This window comes from Salmo salar, chromosome ssa20 (assembly GCF_905237065.1).
Source record: "Salmo salar chromosome ssa20, Ssal_v3.1, whole genome shotgun sequence".
Taxonomy (NCBI): Eukaryota; Metazoa; Chordata; class Actinopteri; order Salmoniformes; family Salmonidae; genus Salmo; species Salmo salar.
The window spans coordinates 30,810,642-30,834,004 of NC_059461.1; the positions used below are offsets into that span (position 1 = coordinate 30,810,642).

The 23,363-nt window shown below is 43.6% G+C and overlaps 1 protein-coding gene across 2 annotated transcripts in view; it reads left to right on the plus strand.

Annotated features, from left to right (window-relative positions):
• The window catches only part of LOC106580415 (synaptic vesicle glycoprotein 2C), a 64,652-nt gene that overhangs the window by 32,015 nt on the left and 9,274 nt on the right, over positions 1-23,363 (plus strand). The window contains exons 3-4 of one of the 2 annotated variants that reach the window (XM_014161451.2): positions 13,765-13,945; positions 17,423-17,574. In XM_014161451.2, coding sequence (XP_014016926.1) covers positions 13,765-13,945; positions 17,423-17,574 — 333 coding nt within the window. Of the gene's footprint in view, positions 1-13,764; positions 13,946-17,422; positions 17,575-17,668; positions 17,722-23,363 lie in introns of those variants that run through there. The other variant, XM_045703212.1, reaches the window with a different exon arrangement.

The following is a 23,363-nucleotide window of genomic DNA, read 5'->3' on the forward strand; positions in this document are numbered from 1 at the left end:
AAACTGGCGTCTAGCAAAGTGCCTGGTCATAAACAGAGCTTCAGGACAGTCAGGGGGATTGAACCTATAGTGTGTAGACTAGATTCTGCACAGTTATAGTTAAAGATATTGTCTGAAGTCATACAGCTTTTATGTGTGGCTGTATAGCATATACTGTTTCTTGCAAAAGTATTCATCCCCCTTCGCGTTTTTCCTATGTTGCATTACAACCTGCAATTTAAATAGATTTTATTTGGATTTCATGTAATGGACATACACAAAATAGTCCAAATTGGTGAAGTAAAATGAAAATAATTACTTGTTTCAAAAAAATCCCCAAAATAAAAAACTGAAAGTGGTGCCTCCTTTGCTATGAAGCCCCTATATAAGATCTGGTGCAACCAATTACCTTCAGAAATCACATAATTAATTAAATAAAGTCCACCTGTGTGCAATCTAAGTGTCACATGATCTGTCACATGATCTCGGTATATATACACCTGTTCTGAAAAGACCCAGAGTCTGCAACACCACTTAGCAAGGGGCACCACCAAGCAAGCGGTACCATGAAGACCAAGGAGCTCTCCAAACAGGTCAGGGACAAAGTTGTGGAGAAGTACAGATCAGGGTTGGGTTATAAAAAAATATCAGAAACTTTGAACATCCCACAGAGCACCATTAAATCCATTATAAAATGTTTTAAAGAATATGGCACCACAACAAACCTGCCAAGAGAGGGCTGCCCACCAAAGCTCACGGACCAGGCAAGAAGGGCATTAATCAGAGAGTCAACAAAGAGACCAAGGATAACCCTGAAGGAGCTGCAAAGCCCCACAGCGAAGATTGGAGTATCGGTCCTTCTATAGGACCACTTTAAGCCGTACACTCCACAGAGCTGGGCTTTACAGAAGTGTGGCCAGAAAAAAGCCATTGCTTAAAGAAAAAAATAAGCGAACACGTTTGGTGTTCGCCAAAAGGCATGTGGGAGACTCCCTAAACATTTGGGAGAAGGTAGTCTGGTGAGATGAGATTAAAATTGAGATGTTTGGCCATCAAGGAAAAGGCTATTTCTGGCGCAAACCCAACACCTGCCATCACCCCAAAGAACACCATCCATGGTGGTGGCAACATCATGCGGTGGGGATGTTTTTCATCATCAGAGACTGGGGAACTGGTCAGAATTGAAGGAATGATGGATTGCGCTAAATACAGGGAAATTCTTGAGGGAAACCTGTTTCAGTCTTCCAGAGATTTGAGACTGGGACAGAGGATCACCTTCCAACAGGGCAATAACCCTAAGCATACTTCTAAAGCAACACTCGAATGGTTTAAGGGGAAACATTTAAATGTCTTGGAATGGCCTAGTCAAAGCCCAGACCTCAATTCAATTGAGAATCTGTACACCTGCGGAACCCATCCAACTTGAAGGAGCTGGAGCAGTTTTGCCTTGAAGAATGGGCAAAAATCCTAGTGGCTAGATGTGCCAAGCTTATAGAGACATACCCCAAGAGACTTGCAGCTGTAATTGCTGCAAAAGGTGGCTCAACAAAGTATTGACTTTGCGGGGGTGAATAGTACACTCAAGTTCTCTGTTTTTTTGTCTTATTTCTTGTTTGTTTCACAATAAAAAATATTTTGCATCTTCAAAGTGGTAGGCATGTTGTGTAAATAAAATTATACAAATCCCCCAGAAAATCCATTTTAATTCCACGTTATACCATTTCAACCTGGTGATACTGTAGATTTATTTTCTTCATGATTCACGTGTTCCTGTCACCAGTGCTGAGATAATCACACCTTCAGATGCTGTGCAGTAAAACACACAGCGATCAACACATGAATGAGGTAATTGGACGTCCTTTAAGGGCTACTACACAGTATCATCAAGGGTCAACTGTTTTATTTATCTTAGTGTTTTATAAGGTGTGCGTGCCACAACAATCAATCAAATGTATTTATAAAGCCCTTCTTACACCAGCTGATATATCAAAGTGCTATACAGAAACCCAGCCTAAAACCCCAAACAGCAAGCAATGCAGGTGTAGAAGCATGGTGGCTAGGAAAAACTCCCTAGAAAAGCCAGAACCTAGGAAGAAACCTAGAGAGGAACCAGGCTATGAGGGGTGGCCAGTCCTCTTCTGGTTGTGCCAGGTGGAGATTATAACAGAACATGGCCAAGATGTTCAAATGTTCATAGATGACCAGCAGGGTCAAATAATAATAATCACAGTGGTTGTAGAGGGTGCAACAGGTCAGCACCTCAGGAGTAAATGTCAATTGGCTTTTCATAGCCGATCATTCAGAGTATCTCTAACGCTCCTGCTGTCTCTAGAGAGTTGATAACAGCAGGTCTGGGACAGGTAACACGTCCGGTGAACAGGTAAGGGTTCCATAGCCGCAGGCAGAACAGTTGAAACTGGAGCAGAAGCACAACCAGATGGACTGGGGATAGCAAGGAGTCATCAGGCCAGGTAGTCCTGAAGCATGGTCCTATGGCTCAGGTCCTCCGAAAGAAAGAAAGAAAGAAAGAAAAGAGAGAGAATTAGAGAGAGCATGCTTAAATTCACACAGAACACCGGATAAGACAGGAGAAATAGTCCAGATATAACAGACTGATTCTAGCCCCCCGACACATAAGCTATTGCAGCATAAATACTGGCGGCTGAGACAGGAGGGGTTGGGAGACACTGTGGCCCCATCCGACGATACTCCCGGACAGGACCAAACTGGCAGGATATAACACCACCCACTTTGCCAAAGCACAGCCCCCACACCACTAAAGGCATATCTTCAACCACCAACTTACCATCCTGAGACAAGGCTGAGTATAGCCCACGAAGATCTCCCCATGGCACAAACCCAAGGGGTTTGATCTCTGCATTCTAGCCTGCTTTCCCTCATTTGGAGCCTAGTGCATACATGTGTTATGTCTAACACAGATGTCTGTTTGTTAGTCCATGTTCAATAGAAATGTAACACTTGTATGGGTTGTATTTGCTATATCACTATTACTTTGTCATCCCGTTTGTCAAGATGAGGTCAAGGAGTATGTTCCTAATGCCTTATACATTGATTCTGTGATGGTTGGCTTCAAGATGGCCAAATGGCTTGTTTTCTCTCCCCAAATCCTAATTCTAAACCATTAGATGATTAGAAATGACCTCAGATGATGTCCCCATCTTTGTGGCAAGATGGCATAGCAGTGTGTTTTGTCTTGTCCCGTGTAAATATAGTTTTCTTTTCGTGTATATATTTTAATCTCACTTTCCATCTACGGACTGAATATACTCTCCTGCAACCAGCCTCACCCAATGTGGTACGGATCTGCTATTTTTATACTTTAGAACCGGAACCCCCATCAGAAGGTAGCCAGCTAACTAGCTACTAGCTAGTAGTCAGTTAGTCACTGCTAGCGGTCTTCACCGTTAACTCGGACACCAGCCAGCCTCGGTCAATACCTGCCAGTCTACACAGCGCGATATCAACCCAGAGCATATTGGACTGCTTTTTCTCTACCACATCTCCGGATTCCTACCACAAGCTCTGAACCTTTACACCAGATCATCGCAGCTAGCTAGTTGCAATCTGAGTGGCTACTCATGGCTAACGTCTCTGTCCCGAAGCAAGCACCAGTTAGCCTTGAGCTAGCCTCGTGCTAGGCCCATCTCCTGGCCAGTCGAAGAGGTCCACCAGCTAATTCTTGGGCTACAATACCTCTTTGGTTAGTGATTATTGTCTTATTTTACTGTAGAGCCCCCAGCCCTGCCCAATATGCCCCTTTTGTCCCACCCCCACACATGTGGTGACCTCACCTGGCTTAACTGGTGCCTCTAGAGACAAAACCTCTCTTATCGTCACTCAATGCCTAGGTTTACCTCCACTGTACTCACATCCTACCATACCCTTGTCTGTACATTATGCCTTGAATGTATTCTTCCACAGAAATCTGCTCCTTTTACTCTCTGTTCCGAACGCACTAGATGACCAGCTCTTATAGCCTTTAGCCGTACCCTTATCCTACTCCTCCTCTGTTCCTTTGGTGATGTAGAGGTCAACCTAGGCCCTGTAGCCCCCAGTACCACTCCCATTCCCCAGGCGCTCTCATTTGTTGACTCCCTAAGTTTGTTTATTCACTGCTTTAGCACACACTGCCAACCCGGATGTCCAAGCCATGTCTGAATCCTGGCTTAGGAAGGCCACCAAAAACCCTGACATTTCCTTCCCTAAGTATAACATTTTCCGACAAGATAGAACTGCCAAAGGGGGCGGAGTTGCAATCTACTGCAGAGATAGCCTGCAGAGTTCTGTCTTACTATCTAGGTCTGTGCCCAAACAATTTGAACTTCTACTTTTAAAAATCCACCTTTCCAGAAACAAGTCTCTCACCGTTGCCGCTTGCTATACACCACATTCTGCCCTCAGCTGTGCCCTGGACACCATATGTGAATTGATTGCCCCCCATCTATCTTCAGAGCTCGTGCTGTTAGGTGACCTAAACTGGGAAATGGGAAACACCCCGGACATCCTACAATCTAAGCTTGATGCCCTCAATCTCACACAAATTATCAATGAACCTACCAGGTACAACCCCAAATCTGTAAACACGGGCACCCTCATAGATATCATCCTAACCAACCTGCCCTCCAAATACACCTCTGCTGACTTCAACCAGGATCTCAGCGATCACTGCCTCATTGCCTGCGTCCGTAATGGGTCCGCGGTCAAAACGACCACCCCTCATCACTGTCAAACGCTCCCTGAAACACTTCAGCGAGCAGGCCTTTCTAATCGACCTGGCCCGGGTATCCTGGTAGGATATTGACCTCATCCCGTCAGTAGAGGATGCCTGGTTGCTCTTTAAAAGTGCTTTCCACACCATCTTAAATGAGCATGCCCCATTCAGAAAAGTAGAACTAAGAACAGATATAGCCCTTGGTTCACCCCAGACTTGACTGCCCTTGAAAAGCACAAAAACATCATGTGGCGTTCTGCATTAGCATCGAATAGCCCCTGCGATATGCAACTTTTCAGGGAAGTCAGGAACTAATATACACAGTTAGTTAGGAAAGCTAAGGCTAGCTTTTTCAAACAGAAAAGTTTTGGGACACTTAAGTCCATGGAGAATAAAAGCACCTCCTCCCAGCTGCCCACTGCACTGAGGTTAGGAAACACTGTCACCACCGATAAATCTACGATAATCGATCATTTCAATATGCATTTTTCTGGATCCCTACAAATCAGCTGGGCTAGACAATCTGGACCCTCTCTTTCTAAAATTATCTGCTGCCATTGTTGCAACCCCTAGTACCAGTCTGTTCAACCTCTCTTTCGTATCATCCGAGATCCCTAAAGATTAGAAAGCTGCCGCGGTCATCCCCCTCTTCAAAGGGGGGGGGACACTCTAGACCCAAACTGTTATAGACCTATATCCATCCTGTCCTGCTTTTCTAAAATCTTTGAAAGCCAAGTTAACAAACAGATCACCGACCATTTCGAATCCCCCCGTACCTTCTCCGCTATGCAATCTGGTTTCCGAGCTGGTCATGGGTGCACCTCAGCCACGCTCAAGGTCCTAAACGATATCATAACCACCATCGATAAAAGACAGTACTGTGCAGCCGTCTTCATCGACCTGGCCAAGGCTTTTGACTCTGTCAATCACCACATTCTTATCGGCAGACTCAATAGCCTTGGTTTCTCAAATGACTGCCTCACCTGTTTCACCAACTACTTCTCAGATAGAGTTCAGTGTGTCAAATCGGAGGGCCTGTATTCAGGTCTCTCGGTCACGGCCAGCTGTGACACAGCCCGGGAACAAACCCGGGTCTCGGGAAAAGTATATTTACACTAGTCTCTTGAACAGGACGTCAAGTGCATTAAAGTGGAACTGACAGCATTTTAACTACTTTGCAGATATGAAACAATCTAATCATAATATCAGTCAACAAAATATTTAATTCCCAGTATATGCGACAAAACCAAGAGGTTTTAAAAATGGGTTCAGTTTGACTCAAAATTCCATTACATACAGAAAGTATTGTTGGCAGAATAGATGGATGCAGTTCAATGCACGATTAATATAACTCACCAATGTCTTGGTAGTATAAAAATATTGCTATCAGGTTGTAAATCACAGCTTGCCTGATACATTGTTTGCTGCCTCCACCCATTCGGGATGCACTTTTATACTTAACAAAAATATAAACGCAACATGCACCAATTTCAAAGATTTTGTTTAGTTACAGTTCATAAGAAAATCAGTCAATTGAAATAAATTCATTAGGCCCTAATCCATGGATTTCACATGGCTGGGCAGGGGTGTAGCCATGGTTCGGCCTGGGAGGGCATAGGCCCACCCACTGGGGCGTCAGGCGCAGCCAATCAGAATGAGTTTTCCCCCATAAAAGGGCTTTATAACAGACAGAAATACTTCTCTGCACCCCGCCCCCCATGCCCCCATCCCCTCAGAAAAAGCCAGATATGGAGGTCCTGGCCTGCATTGTTACACTTGGTCTGCGGTTGTGAGGTCGGTGGTTTCATATGGTCTGCGGTTGTGCGGCCGGTTGGACGTACTGCCAAATTCTATAAAATTACATTGGAGGTGGCTTACGGTCGAGAAATAAATATTGAATTCTCTGGCAACAGCTCTGGTGGACATTCCTGCAGGCATCATGACAATTCCACACCCTCAACTTGGGACATCTGTGGCATTGTGTTGTGTGACAAAACTGCACATTTTAGAGTGGCCTTTTATTGTCCCCAGCACAAGTTTCTCCTGTGTAATGATCATGCTCTTTAATCAGCTTCTTGATATGCCACACCCGTCAGGTGGATGGATTATCTTGACGAGGCTAAAATTCACACTAACTGGGATGTAAACAAACGTGTGCACCAAATTTGAGAGAAAAAAGCTTTTTGTGCTTGTAGAACATATCTGAGATCTTTTATTTTAGCTCATGAAACATGGGACTGACACTTTACATGTTGTGTTTATATTTTTGTTCAGTATAGTTTCAATGACATAATATTTTGGACAAAAACTGACAAATGTAACTAAGGCTGGGAATGTCAATTGAATCAAACTAGCAAGGGCAATGATCACAAGTTAGTCATAATGTGGCTAATAGGATAGATAGCGTATCTATTTATGTAACTATTTATTTAGCAAGCTAAAAACACAGAGCCTAACATTAGCTAGCTGGCTGCTACAGCTAGAGATGCAGGTGTCATTTGGTTAGCTAGCAAGAAATGTGAATCGCTTTGCTAGCTAGCTAGTTATGCTGAACTTGAAGACTTATCCATGTTGTGTTTATAAATTCACTCTGGCTATCTACTCCGATTTCTCGTCTTAGCGTGCCAGAGGCCCCAAAATACCTGAGGAATTTACGAATGTGCAACACCCGACGAATATGACCGGTGTCAGAAAATGTTGGCAAAAAAAAGTTATTAAATTGTTATCAGCAACACAGTTAGTCACTAACGCTCTAGATACCATGTAAACAGCCTAACCAGCTCTGATAGGGCAAGTAAAATGGCCAGAAGGAGGTGTTCTCTCATTTTATGTCTGGAAGTAGCTCTGAATTTACTAACGGACAATCTGACAACGCTCTGAATTTAGGAACGACAGAGCGCACTCTGGAGGCAATTCACAACCGCAATCTTAGTTGTCAATCAAATTTGTTTTGGCATATATCAAATGGGCGGGCAAGCAGGGAAACAAGCATGCATTGGCAGGCAAGCTGCAGAAGGATGAGCAGGCTACTTACTATTCCCCATTGTTTATCAGTGCAATTTTAAACTCCAACTAGCTGAAAACGCTTGAGTGGGTTTATCTAATGTTCCCTCATTTAGATTTTAGCTCATCTCTTTCTGGCTAGCATTAGTTGTCGATTGTTGTTGTTGTTGATGTGCATAACCGAGGGAGAGAAAGCCTACCTTTCAAGGTTGTTTGATCAATAGGACTGTGAAGTTCCCAAATGTAAGAGGACTCCTGTTATATTTTCATATTTTCAGAAATCCATTCAGGTGTATTTTGTGGCTTTTGACCAATGCGTCCTAATTACCTAAAGTCTGTTGCTACTGCCTGTAAACACACAGTCCAGTTCACACAGTCCAGTTCAAAGTGAATGATGGCAGGCCCATGTGGTAAATGGCTTATTTGCTTATAGGCCTACTGTAGCTCTGATTGGCTATGGCGCACCGGTCTGCGTAGACGTTTTAATTAGGTTTTATTTATGGCAGTGTCTATTAATTGTCCAAACACATGGCCACTTTCCCAATCTATGTTGCTATAGAGTTTTCACAAATACCTTACTATATGTACAGTGGATTTGGAAAGTTCTCAGACCCCTTCACTTTTCCACATTTTGTTACATTACAGCCTTATTCTAAAATTGACTAAATAAAATAAAAATGTCCTCATCACTCTACACACAATACCCCGTAATGACAAAGCGAAAACAGGTTTTTTGAAATGTTTTGAAATACACTGCTAAAAAAAATAAAGGGAACACTAAAATAACACATCCTAGATCTGAATGAAGGAAATAATCTTATTAAATACTTTTTTCTTTACATAGTTGAATGTGCTGACAACAAAATCACACAAAAATAATCAATGGAAATCGAATTTATCAACCCATGGAGGTCTGGATTTGGAGTCACACTCAAAATTAAAGTGGAAAACCACACTACAGGCTGATCCAACTTTGATGTAATGTCCTTAAAACAAGTCAAAATGAGGCTCAGTAGTGTGTGTGGCCTCCACGTGCCTGTATGACCTCCCTACAATGCCTGGGCATGCTCTTGATGAGGTGGTGGATGGTCTCCTGAGGGATCTCCTCCCAGACCTGGACTAAAGCATCCGCCAACTCCTGGACAGTCTGTGGTGCAACGTGGCGTTGGTGGATGGAGCGAGACATGATGTCCCAGATGTGCTCAATTGGATTCAGGTCTGGGGAACAGGCGGGCCAGTCCATAGGATCAATGCCTTCCTCTTGCAGGAACTGCTGACACTCTCCAGCCACATGAGGTCTAGCATTGTCTTGCATTAGGAGGAACCCAAGGCCAACCGCACCAGCATATGTTCTCACAAGGGGTCTGAGGATCTCATCTCGGTACCTAATGGCAGTCAGGCTACCTCTGGCGAGCACATTGTAACGGTTTTGACTTGAGGTTATAATTTATAGTGGTGCCAGGTAGGTTGTGCCTACCAGAGAAAATATTAGTTTCTCCTTTTAGTTTGATAGGGAATGAGTCCCATCTGGTCCATCAAGTCTACACCAATACAAAGGACTCATGTAAATGTCAGGATGGAAATACACTTTTCATGAACCCTTAAAACAATGGAAATAACTTCAAAACAACTGTATTCTTTTGCGGGGATGTATTAACAACATAAATGATCACACACACAACAATATAACAATAATGAGCTTTAAACAGCTCTGGTTCCTTCAGAAACGTCCTGTACCTCGAGCCTAAAAAGAGTCCAGCCCGGTAAACAAGTTCAGGGAACTCAACTGACTTTAGTCACGCAATGGTTGTCCGTCATACAGTGTAGCGTAAACCCAGTGTCAATCATACAATGAAAAGAACAAATATTTTACCACACATTTCAATAAATCCTCAACTACAACTAACTACCTAAATCATCACGGTATACATCACCCCAAAACAAATGAAATACCGTATACAAAAAAGGTTGTAGTCAGTCGGTCAGTCAGAGAAGCCAATCCGCCGACAGATCTCCAGCGAAGAAAGGCCACGAAAACCAACGGAGAGGAGTAGTCCACAGATGCAAGAGTGGAGCCGATCCTGGGTAGATTTTCTATTAGGCTACCCAAAGCACACTTTTACAGCAACACAACAAACGGAAGAGAGAAGCTTCAGACTTGAGGGTCGAACACATCCTCATTCATGTTTCCATCACAACTCCACTTTTGCGCAGCTGATGCTGGCTATTTAATTGGGAATTAAAGGGGAAGCGCCCTATTGGAAGGAGAAGCACTAATTGAGAATTAAAGGGAAAGCGCCCTATTTGAAGGAGAAGCACTGAGACGGTTCAGAAACATTCAGGGCCGTCACAACATGGAGGGCTGTGCAGCCCCCCAAAGAAATGCCACCCCACACCATGACTGACCCACTGCCAAACCAGTCTTGCTGGTCTGTCACGTCTGTCACAGGTGCTCAGTGTGAACCTGCTTTCATCTGTGAAGAGCACAGGGCGCCAGTGGGGAATTTGCCAATCTTGGTGTTCTCTGGCAAATGCCAAACGTCCTGCACGGTGTTGGGCTGTAAGCACAACCCCCACCTGTGGACGTCGGGCCCTCACCACCCTCATGGAGTCTGTTTCTGACCGTTTGAGCAGACACATGCACATTTGTGGCCTGCTGGAGGTCATTTTGCAGGGCTCTGGCAGTGCTCCTCCTGCTCCTCCTTGCACAAAGGCGGAGGTAGCGGTCCAGCTGCTGGGTTGTTGCCCTCCTACGGCCTCCTCCACGTCTCCTGATGTACTGGCCTGTCTCCTGGTAGCGCCTCCATGCTCTGGACACTACGCTGACAGACACAGCAAACCTTCTTGCCACAGCTCGCATTGATGTGCCATCCTGGATGAGCTGCACTACCTGAGCCACTTGTGTGGGTTGTAGACTCCGTCTCATGCTACCACTAGAGTGAAAGCACCACCAGCATTCAAAAGTGACCAAAATATCAGCCAGGAAGCATAGGAATTGAGAAGTGGTCTGTGGTTACCACCTGCAGAACCACTCCTTTATTGGGGGTGTCTTGCTAATTGCCTATAATTTCCACATGTTGTCTATTCCATTTGCACAACAGCATGTGAAATTTGTCAATCAGTGTTGCGTCCTAAGTGGACAGTTTGATTTCACAGAAGTGTGATTGACTTGGAGTTACATTGTGTTGTTTAAGTGTTCCCTTTATTTTTTTGAGCAGTATATATATAAAATAAAAAAACCGATACCTTATTTACATAAGTATTCAGACCCTTTGCTATGACTCGAAATTGAGCTCAGGTGCATCCTGTTTCCATTGATCATACTTGAGCTGTTTTTACAAGTTGATTGGAGTCCACCTGTGGTAAATTCAACTGATTGGACATGATTTGGAAAGGCACACACCAGTCTATGTAAGGTCCCACAGTTGACAGTGCATGTCAGAGCAAAAACCAAGCCATGAGGTCAAAGAAATTGTCCGTAGAGTGCCGAGACAGGATTGTGTCAAGGCACAGATCTGGGGAAGGGTCCCAAAATATTTCTGTAGCATTGAAGGTCCCCAAGAACACAGTGGCCTCCATCATTCTTAAATGGAAGAAGTTTGGAACCACCAAGACTCTGATGAAACCAAGATTGAACTCTTCTGCCTTAATGCCAAGTGTCACATCTGAAAGAAACCTGGCACCATACCTACGGTGAAGCATGCTGGTGGCAGCATCATGCTGTGGGGATGTTTTTCAGCGGCAGGGACTGGAGACTATAGTCAAGATCGAGGGAAAGATGAACGGAGCAAAGTACAGTGAGATCCTTGATGAAAACCTGCTCCAGAGCGCTCAGGACCTCAGACTGGGGTGACAGTTCACCTTCCAACAGGACAACGACCCTAAGCACACAGCCAAGTCAACGTAGGCGTGTCTTCGGGACAAGTCCCTGAATGTCTTTGAGTGGCTCAGCCAGAACCCAAAGGTGCTTCAACAAAGTACTGACTAAAGGTTCTGAATACTGATGTAAATGTGATAGTTCATTTTTTTTTTTACATTTGCTAAAATTTCTAAAAAACTATTTTTGCTTTGTCATTATGGGGTATTGTGTGTAGATTGATAAGGATTTTTAAAAAATCGAATAAGGCTGCAAGGTAACAAAATGTGAAAAAAGTAAAGGGGTCTGAATCCTTTCCGAATGCACTGTAATTCCCAAACATTATATGAAAATGTTAAAATTGCCATATCTAAGTGCTGGCTTGTCAGAAAATGTAAAAAAATAAGTAATTCTTCCTGGGGGTGTATATAAACAGATTTTAATAAGATTTAATTTTGTTAAAATGCTGTCAGTTCCACTTTAAAGGTCCCATGATGCTGTTTTTTTAAACCTCAATATCAAATCATTTCTCTGTAACCATTAAGTACCTTACTGTGATTGTTTTCAGTTAAAATTGTACAAAATAAACAAAAATAGCTTCTTAGCAAAGAGCAATTTCTCAAGCAAGAATTTTGCTAGGACTGTCTGGGAGTGGTCTGAGTGGGGAAGGGAAAACTGAAAACTAGCTGTTATTGGAAGAGAGGTTTGGAACTCTCTTTTTGGTGTATTAACTAATTTACCAGGCAGGCCAAAACTCCATCCCACCAAAACAGGATGACATTTCTGGCCATTTTTACAATTTCTCAGTATTATTCCAACATTTTAGTGTGGAAATATTAAGCAGAAAAATCCACTGCACTGAGCCTTTAAATAATGTAATCCTAGAAATCCATACAAAATGGACTATGTGGCCATACCAGGACAATATAATTAAAGGTGGGTACTTTGAAGGCTTGAGAAGAGTACTCTCTTGTGAAGATTAGAGAAGAGCAGAGTTCAGTAACAGTACTTTGGTGTTAATAATAGAGAAGAATGGATCATAGTGTTCCTGTCAGACACCAAGTTCATGATCATTAGTGTGGGAAACCCATGCTGTTTTGTCTGGGGTATTGATTCCTCTCCACATTACAGACATAAAAAGGGAGCAGAGGGTTCTTTTTTAAAGTCACCCTGTATTACTGACCACACTCTTTATCCCATTAATTTATGTTACACGAGTGGGTTCAGGTCTATTCCATTCTGTATTTACTCATCACATCACAGTGGGAATAGGAATGGGTTGCGTTTTACGGTAGGGACCCCCCCCCCCTGTAAATCTTAATGTAATTCCTTAGCATTCTTACATGTAACAGGAATTGTATAGTTCTTAGTGTAAATATTTATGAAGTGTACTCTTGGGATGTGGAGTAATTAAACACAAAACTGGAAGAAAAGTGGAATCAAGGCGAGAGATACTTTGTTGTTCGGATCAACTTGTTCCTGCATGAGATATAGCTTTAACAGTCAAAAGTTAACATGAAAGAGCCAGATTTACCAAGTTGTTATTCTACCAAACAACACTTATACATCTCCCCTCAGGAGAAGTGAAATGTATTATTCATGACAGATTGAGTCATTCAACAGATTTGGTGATTAAACGTCCTTATTGATGAACGATCATCAACACTAATGGGCCTTAAAGGCGCTCTATACTTTACTGTGACACTTTTACACCCTTCACTTTAGCAGCTAGCCCACTCTGACGAGCTATGAATCTTAATGGATACGTTCCAAATGGCACCCTATTCCCTATATATTGCACTACTTTTGACTAGAGCCTTATGGACCCTGGTCAAAAGTAGTGCACTATAAAATGGGGAGCCATTTGAGATGTGCCCATTGTCTCCTGGCAGGGATCTGATGTCAGGTAGAGAGGGACTAGAAGTGATTATGAAGTTGCATATTAAAATAGCAGGGGATATATATTTTTGAACTTGTGTTCTGCTGAAGGGTCCATTAGACGATATGAGTTCATTAGGATTAGCTTTGAAGAGCTACCGCAGCTGCTCTTAACTACACAGTCAAAATTCACAGAGTATTATTTGTTGATTTGTTTGAAGGTCCAAAGACAATTGCTTTGATAATTGCTTTGTGCTGTGCAAATAGACATGGTTAAAATCTAAAGTCCCCCCCCCCCCCCTCTCTCTCTCTGCAGGCAGTATTGTGTACCTGGGGATGATGGTGGGGGCGTTTTTCTGGGGGGGCATGTCAGACAAGGTGGGCCGCAGACAGTGTCTGCTCATCTGCATGTGTGTGAACGGCTTCTTCGCCTTCCTGTCCTCCTTCGTTCAGGGCTACGGCATGTTCCTGCTCTGCCGCGTGATCGCAGGCTTTGGGTGAGTCTGACTGACCAGGCTAAGAATGGAAAGCAATGTGCAATGTGCTACTTATGTCTTAAAGAATGGAGTAATGAATCCCCATAATAATGCACAATAAACAAACAATAGGACACAGCAAACTCCAAATGACACTGGAGATTCAAACATGTATTGTGAGTTGTGACATGAACAAGACAACTGACTTATGTAGCCTAATTGGGACAAAACTATCTACAACCTTGATGAATCCTTTCAACTCCTTCATCAAATAGTCCTGCAGTTCTACTTTCTAACTCCTTAATTCCCATAGACTGCCTTTCACAGTAGATCATCATTAATTCATTATCTTATGTTGTAATTCATCTGTTTTGGTTTCTTTAATGAAGATGTACACTGAACAAAAATATACGCAGCATGTAAAGTGTTGGTCCCATGTTTCATGAGCTGAAATAGAAGATCCCAGAAATGTTCCATATGCACAAAGAGCTTATTTCTCACAAATGTTTTGCACAAAATTGTTTACATCCCTGTTAGTGAGCATTTCACCTTTGCCAAGAAAATCCATCCACCAGACATGTGTGGCATATCAAGAAGCTGATTAAACAGGATGATCATTACACAGGTGCATCTTGTGCCGGCGACAAAAGTCCACTCTAAAACGTGCAGTTGTCACACAACACAATGCTACCGACGTCTCAAGTTGAGGGAGCGTGCAATTGGCATGCTGACTTCAACAATGTCCACCAGAGCTGTTGCCAGATAATGAAATGTTCATTTCTCGACTAATGTCCCTTTTACAGAATGTTTCAGTACGTCCAACCGGCCTCAACTGCAGAACACATGTATGGTGTCATGTGGGCGAGTGGCTTGCTGATGTCAGCATTGTTAACAGAGTTCCCCATGGTGGCGGTGGGGTTATGGTATGACCAGGCATACGCTACGGACAATGAAAACAATTGCATTTTATCGATGGCAATTTGAATGCACAGAGCTACGTGACAAGATCCTGAGGCCCATTGTCGTGCCCTTCATCACCTCATGTTTCAGCATGAAAATGCACAGCCCCATGTCGTAAGGATCTGTATACAATTCCTGGAAGCTGAAAATGTCCCACTTCTTCCCTAGCCTGCTTACTCACCAGACATGTCACCTGTTGAGCATGTTTGGGATGCTCTGGATCAACATGTATGACAGCGTGTTCCAGTTTCCGCCAATATCCAGCAACTTCGCACAGCCTTTGAAGAGGAGTGGGACAGCATTCCACAGGCCACAATCAACAGCCTGATCAACCTGATGTTGTTACGCGGAGTGGAACAGGAAAATCCAAGAGCAGACTCAGACGAGGAGACTGGGATGAAGTAGGTATTTAAGGTATTTATTCAAACAGGTGGAAGATGGAGTGCAGGGGACTGAGGCTTGAGCGAGAGGGGTTGGGACAGGGTACGCAGGTCCGGAGGGGAATCCAAGGGAGCAGTAGAGTGGGGAATCCAGGACAGAGTAGCAGGATGAGGAGACGTGGGACTGGAGACCGGAACCAGAGTCAGAGCAGGCAGAACTGTAGTGGAGAGGAAAACCGTGTCAGGCAAGGAAAACAGGCACAACAGGATAACAGAATCTAAATAGTAACAAACGGCTAGAACAGTAGACTGACTGAGCAGAGATTACAATCTGGTAGTGTGGAAGTGGCAGGACTGAGTATTTGTAGAGGTCTTGATTATGGAACAGTTTGCAGCTGGTGGGGATCTGCTCTGACTCCAGCACACCTGTCTCCACCCACACAATCACACAGACACATACAGAGAGAGAGGGAGAGAGCACTGGGGGAGTGGCGGCAGGTCAAGGAGACACAGGATGAGCAGCAGAGTGTGTGGCAGGAGCAGATGTAACAGATGTGTCTCGCTGCATGAAGCAAATGGTGGTCACACCAGATACTGACTGGTTTTCTGGTCCACACCCCTACCTTTTAAAAGAAGTTGTTTGTGACCAGCAGATGCGTATCCGTATTCCAAATCATGTGAAATCCATAGATTAGGGGCTAATTAACTTATTTCAATTGACTGATTTTTTTTTAATATGAACTGTAACTCAGTAAAATCTTTGAAATTGTTGCATGTTGCATTTATATTTTTGTTCAGTATAGTTGTAAATCCCTCTGTCAACATGTTCTCATTCCCCTTCTGATATTTCATCCATGTAATCGCTAGAGATTTTCATCTCTCCTGTCTAGGATTAGGATTGTGTGACTAATGAATGTGTCAAGCATCCCCTGTCTGTAAGAATGTCAGTGTGCTCCTAACATCCATAATGAAAGCCTTTAGTTTACAACATGGATTCAATACAGGGGATTAAAACCTTGTTTCATTGAGGTGTGTCTTTGCAGAGATGTTTGTGCATCTTATACTTGGAGTGGATTAGTGCTTTTAACATTGCTGATAAAATACTTTACAATGTTCTTTTAAAACAATTTGCAGGAAATAATTTCCCTCATTCATCACATTCATTGAAAAAAAAGTTCAAAGAATGCACAAGAATGATACAAGCAATATCTTAACAAACCTGTTTTTATTTGTATTATATATATTTTTATGAAATCCAACCTATGCCTTATATCATAGGAGGAGGACTGAATATTGTCTATTTTATCATGAAATGACAACATTCTGTCCTTTTTGTTTCAGTCTTGTTGGCCTTAAGTGAAAGGCTCTGTGATAAATTATTGTCTAAAAAGTACTACTTGGCAGTTAAAGGCAGCTTTATGATGGACAAGTTAAATATTATTTGGAAACTACTGTACTAGCCTGGTACGACCATTCTGATGTCGCAAGCTTACATTCTGTTTCGCTACACGGTGAAAATAAGCAAGAGTGCAGGATGACCAATCAGGCTACTACTTACTGTACAGCACCATTTCTGAATGTCCATACTGTTGTTCACTGACTGCATGGTCTCTAGCCTCACATGTCTGGGAATGTACGAACAGAGCATTGATTTATCCAGAGAAAACATGGGAGGGGTGTAACGGTCCCTGTCAAGAGCTCATTTACTAATTGCCTCCCCGCCCCTCTCCCCAGAGACTCAGAGTAATCGAAAAGGTTTGCCAGCCAAACTGCCTTCTGGGAGCTAGCAGGTGTTGGAGTCTCGGAGGACTGGCTCTGAGCCTAATGGTTAACTGGAAAGCCAAGGAAATGCCCTTTTGGCAAAGTTGGCTTTTTTTGAGGAACATTGTTCCAGTGTTTGTTCCTATTGTCTACTTTTACAGTAGTAAAAACTGAACCACAGTTTGAAAGCTGTGTCACATCTGAAAAATACAAAAGGTTCCTCCAAAAAAATAGAGGCGCCACAAAATCTTTAGCATCCAGCAATATGTACTAAAGTTAAGTTAGAATAATTTACATGGGTCTATTTTATCTTAAATCATTTCTAAGGGTTGATAAAATGTTGCCCTCTGCATAACCTGTGTCCCTACTCAGTGTCCTGTCTTTGTGTCTCCTTCAGAACAGGGGGGGTTGTGCCTATAGTCTTCTCCTTTTTTGCGGAGGTGCTGTCCAGAGAGAAGAGAGGGGAGCACCTGAGCTGGCTGTGCATGTTCTGGATGATTGGAGAGATCTATGCTTCAGCCATGGCCTGGGCCATTATACCACACTACGGTGAGTCTTTATGCTTCAGCCATGGCCTGGGCCATTATACCGCACTACGGTGAGTCTTTATGCTTCAGCCATGGCCTGGGCCATTATACCACACTACGGTGAGTCTTTATGCTTCAGCCATGGCCTGGGCCATTATACCACACTACGGTGAGTCTTTATGCTTCAGCCATGGCCTGGGCCATTATACCGCACTACGGTGAGTCTTTATGCTTCAGCCATGGCCTGGGCCATTATACCACACTATGGTGAGTCTTTATGCTTCAGCCATGGCCTGGGCCATTATACTGCACTACGGTGAGTCTTTATGCTTCAGCCATGGCCTGGGCCATTATACCACACTATGGTGAGTCTTTAATGGCCCAGGCCATGGCTGAAGCATATACCAATAAATCAAATCAAATGTTGTTGGTCACATACACATGGTAAGCAGATGTTATTGCGAGTGTAGTGAAATGCTTGTAACTAAACCTAGTAAATGATTAGATGGTTATAATGCGTCTGAATGTGGTATATTATTTTGACATTGTTTAGTTTGTGTTAAAGAAAATCTTTAATTAAATAAAACTAATCTGCAGAAATCCAGGTTGGCAGAGTACAACCAGTGGAGGTGAAGGTTTGGCTGTGACCGTGGGTGAAGGTGCCAGTTTGCCCTGCTGGCACATGAAGGAATGTAATCTCTCTAAGCGGCTGCAGACTGAGAAAGGGACAGTTTAAGTGATTAATGTAGGCCTGTAAACCATGGGGATACACACATGCGCACTCAGAGACAAACACACACACACACACACACACACACACACTCACAGGCACATGGACAAACACATAGGGATATTTAAGGAATGAAGGTGTGCCGGAGGGAGATAGAAGGCTGTGATTTACGACGCTGCTACGCTGGAAATAAGCTGCACATATCAATAAAGACGAAGGAAAATGGCCTTTCCTCTGTTTATTCCTCTGTTTATTCCTCAAACTGTCTCTCTCTCTCTCTCTCTCTCTCTACGCCTGTCTCTCTCTCTCTCTACGCCTGTCTCGCGCTCTCTCTCTACGCCTGTCTCGCTCTCTCTCTCTACGCCTGTCTCGCTCTCTCTCTCTACGCCTGTCTCGCTCTCTCTCTCTACGCCTGTCTCGCTCTCTCTCTCTACGCCTGTCTCGCTCTCTCTCTACGCCTGTCTCGCTCTCTCTCTACGCCTGTCTCGCTCTCTCTCTACGCCTGTCTCGCTCTCTCTCTACGCCTGTCTCGCTCTCTCTCAACGCCTGTCTCGCTCTCTCTCAACGCCTGTCTCGCTCTCTCTCTACGACTGTCTCTCGCTCTCTCTCTACGCCTGTCTCTCGCTCTCTCTCTATGCCTGTCTCTCTCTCTCTACGACTGTCTCTCACTCTTTCTATGCCTGTCTCTCTCTATGCCTGTCTCTCTCTCTCTCTCTATACGCCTGTCTCTCTCTCTCTCTCTACGCCTGTCTCTCTCTCTCTCTCTTCGCCTGTCTCTCTCTACGCCTGTGTCTCTGTCTGTCTGTCTGTCTGTCTGTCTGTCTGTCTGTCTGTCTGTCTGTCTGTCTGTCTGTCTGTCTGTCTGTCTGTCTGTCTGTCTGTCTGTCTGTCTGTCTGTCTGTCTGTCTGTCTGTCTGTCTGTCTGTCTGTCTCTCTCTCTCTCTCTCTCTCTCTCTCTCTCTCTCTCTCTCTCTCTCTCTCTCTCTCTCTCTCTCTCTCTCTCTCTCTCTCTCTCTCTCTCTCTCTCTCTCTCTACGCCTGTCTCTCTCTGCTCATCCTTTCTTTCCCTTTCACTGCTTTTTTTTGTTTGTCTCTCTATCTCTCCCACCCACCTTTTACTCTCCCCCCTCGCCTTCTCTCTGTCTGGGGATGTTCTTCTTGATCAAACATAATTAGCTTTTCCTCCTTGCTCTGACGTAATGGGACAAAGCTACAGCTAGCCATGATTTATGTCGGGTGTGCTTTAGCCGAGCCGTGGGTGACGTCAGTGAGGGGCTTCTGAAGAGTCAGCATGGAGGAAATGAGCCGGCTGCACTGAGCCACTGAAACACCTGCTTGTACAAACACTGACTGCACTGTAGACATCGAAGGCAATGATACCTGACACAGTGGGGGTTCATTTAAGTTGAGGGTGCTGGTCACATCCAGATGAACACGCACGCACACACACACACACACACACACACACACACACACACACACACACACACACACACACACACACACACACACACACACACACACATACACAGGGAGGATCAGTTTCAAAAGCCACTGTTTCTCTCTATTTTGCAGTGGCTATAGAGGATGGCTACAAACACAATCTGGGAAACTTAGCGAGTCTCACTGTGAAAGCTCTGCTATCAGATCTGCAGATATCCCTGTGAAGGCATGTCAGTAGACCCACTCTGCTCTCATTCTTCCTGACACACTCTGTCCTCTCTCTCTATGCTCTTTGTCTATCCTTACTCTCCTCTCTCTCAATGTTCTCTCTCTCTATGCTCTTTCTCTATCCTATCTCTCTCTCTCCTCTCTCTCAATGCTCTCCCTCTCTATTCTCTTTCTCTATCCTATCTCTCTCTCTCCTCTCTCTCAATGCTCTCCCTCTCTATGCTCTTTCTCTATCCTATCTCTCTCTCCTCTCTCTCAATGCTCTCCCTCTCTGTCCTCTCTCTCTATCCTCTCTTTCCAATCCCTCTCTCTCCCCCTCTCTTTCTCTCTGAGCGTGCCTTGCATACTCCAGCACTTTTCGATGGTTTTTATGTTTTCCTAAACTGCCGCAGTGCCCGCCAACAGTGATCCTGAGGAGTAGTCTATTGTCTAATACAGAAAAACATAATGATGGATTACCACACATCTACCACCTCATTGGTGTTTAATACTCCATTAAATCTCTTTAGGTAACTTCTCATATGCCTTCAACACTTGACAGCTCCTAATGTGTCCTAAAGCCCCATGACAAACACACAGCTGGATACTACAGAAGCCTGAATCAGCCTGCAGAGCTCTCATCATACTACAGGATACTGCTACCTTTTCTTACACTACTATTGCTCTGGTGGGAAGTTATGTGTGTGTCCCAAATGACACCCTATTCACTGTAGTGCACTACTTTTCACTAGTGCCCTAAGTTGGAGAGGGTGTGGGCTACACACTGCTGTTGTTTCCAGCTGTTACACTTTTGCTGGTTCCTAGTGCATTCAAGTGCTGTAACATGATTGTGGTCAATTGATTTGTTTTCGTGCTGTTCTTTTCTATATGAACAAGCCTTGAGTGGAATGGTCTGGCTTCCATTGACAAGAGGCAGAATGTTGAAAGGCTGTGTCAGAACTGAAAAGTGTTTAATTGTCTCTAAAATGGTTCTTTAAAAAAATGGTTGTCCTTCAGCAGTTTCACTATTCTCCAGCTTACCTGAGTCACTAAGTTGTGACCAAAGAGAAAACAAAGTCAGATAAAGGACTATTGTAGGCCACAACATTATGAGCCTCTCTCCTTCTCTCTCTCAGCTCTCTCCTACAAGGTCACCCCACAGCTACCTCTCCTACACACGCTTCCCCTCTCTCTAAGGTCTCACTCTCTTCTATGTCTCTCTCTCCTTTCAGGTTTCTCTCCCAGGTCTCTTTCTCTACTACTCTCTCTCTCTCTCTCTCTCTCTCTCTCCCTCAGGTCTCTCTTTCCTCTCTCTCTCCCTCAGGTCTCTCTCTCTCCTTCTCTCTCAGGTCTCTCTCTTTTTTCTTCTCTCTTTCTCCTTCTCTCTCAGGCCTCAGAGATGCAGAGAGCTACCCGACTCAGTCATCCATAAACTTTGTCAATTATGTACATAATCCCAGTAATGAGATTTCCAATGGCATAGGCAAAACACTAACCCTCTGGGTCTCACAGCACAGCTACACCACCATAAAAAAAGGCAATCACTGCAGCACACCAAATCTTACACACACATACATGTTCATACACACACACACACACACACACACACACACACACACACACACACACACGTGCATCCATCCATGCAAAAACACATGCATTTACACCAACACCCGCATGAACACACACACAATACCCTGAATGTAAGGACTTAAGATGGTCTTCATGGTAATGCGTTATTGGGAATCCTTGGCATCGTTCCACACACACCTACAGGACTGCGTCATCATTACTCAGCACAAAACCACAGTAACACCCCCGTCCTATACATTAACACTAACACAGTGTGTGGATGACTTGGATGCACAAAAGGATGTAGAGTTTTCATGTGCCACCACTACTGTGCTGGGTGGTTGAAAATATATCAGAATTCTCATAACACTCTAGAATTAGAGCCATTGCTCTTTAAAGGAATGCATTTTCAACATCTATGACAACCTTTCTTTCTGCTTTGAACATAGCTGGCTTGACTTCCACAGTGGTTGAGAAATGATGGTATCAAATCCAGTTTCAATCTGCCGTTAAGATTATTTCCCAGCAGTAATTTCCTCTCATTAACATCCCCCACCCCCTCACCTCCCACTCCTGTTGATGGATAATGGTATTATTCCCTCAACGCGTGTGCAAAAAGACACAATCCAGAGGGAGAGACGTGGGAGGTCACGACTAACACGACAACCCCCCCCTCCATTTTTCCCCAAACACGAATAGGTAACATAAGCACACACACACCGCATTTACCCTCTTACACTAATGTAGCTACACTCCCACACACAGAAGAACAGTCATTTTCAGTACAAAGGAGATGAGGACAGCAAAAAATAGCCTGTACCGTTGTTTTCTATTCACCCTTTTACTGTGAAAGATGTTTGACTTTTTAGATGTTCCCTCGAATTTTCACCAACACCCATTGACGTGGGCAACAATTAAGATATTTATAATCCATTTCACAGAATATAAAAAAACATACATTTAAAGGTTTGAAGGGTTTACTGTGCCTGAGGGAGAACATCATAGATTGTAGTGCTGTACATGGCTAGTTCAGATGTTGAGGCTAAGATTGTTTACAGGGCTGTGTACTAATTACAATGATTGAGGAAAGATATAATTGAAGGTTTTAGCAGCCGTTTTCAACTCAAAGACATCACTAATCCAGCACGTTCCTCTCCAATTGAATGCTCCAGAAAATGACTTTACAATGTGCTGAGATAAGTGTCATTTAGAAAGGGGGAAATGGAAATTGATTGTGTGTGTGTGTTGCTGCTATGATGATTAATGGGACACAGTCTGCCTGTCGGATGAGATCAGGTGCAACATGATTTTAAAGCTGTAATATGTAACTCTTTGGGCGACCTGACCAAATGCACATAGAAATGTGAGTTATAGATAATTCTCATTTAACGTAAGTATAAAAGAAACGGTAGATCTGTTCTATGTGCGCTATTTCTATGCTTCCTGTTCTTAAGTTTAGTTTTTGAGTCTTTTACTTTCGTTTTTGTACACCAGCTTCAAACAGCTGAAAATACAATATTTTGGGCTATTGAAAATATATTTCACAGTGGTTTAGATGGTACAATGATTGTCTACACTTGTTTTGTCACAAACTGAAATTAGGCAAACTATTCGAATTTTAGCAACCAGGAAATGGTGGAGCGATGTCTGCATATTGCACCTTTTTAACTTAATTAATTAATAATTGCACCATTTTAACTTTTAACAATCAAATATTTTCCAGCACATTCAACGAACCTGTCTCTCTAAAGCTCTCCCAGGCCTCCACATATTCATTAATCTCTCCTCTCACACGTCCCACTGCAGTGGTGGGGCCAGCTTTCATTAAATGGCATTTTTTATTAACAGCGTTAAATCAG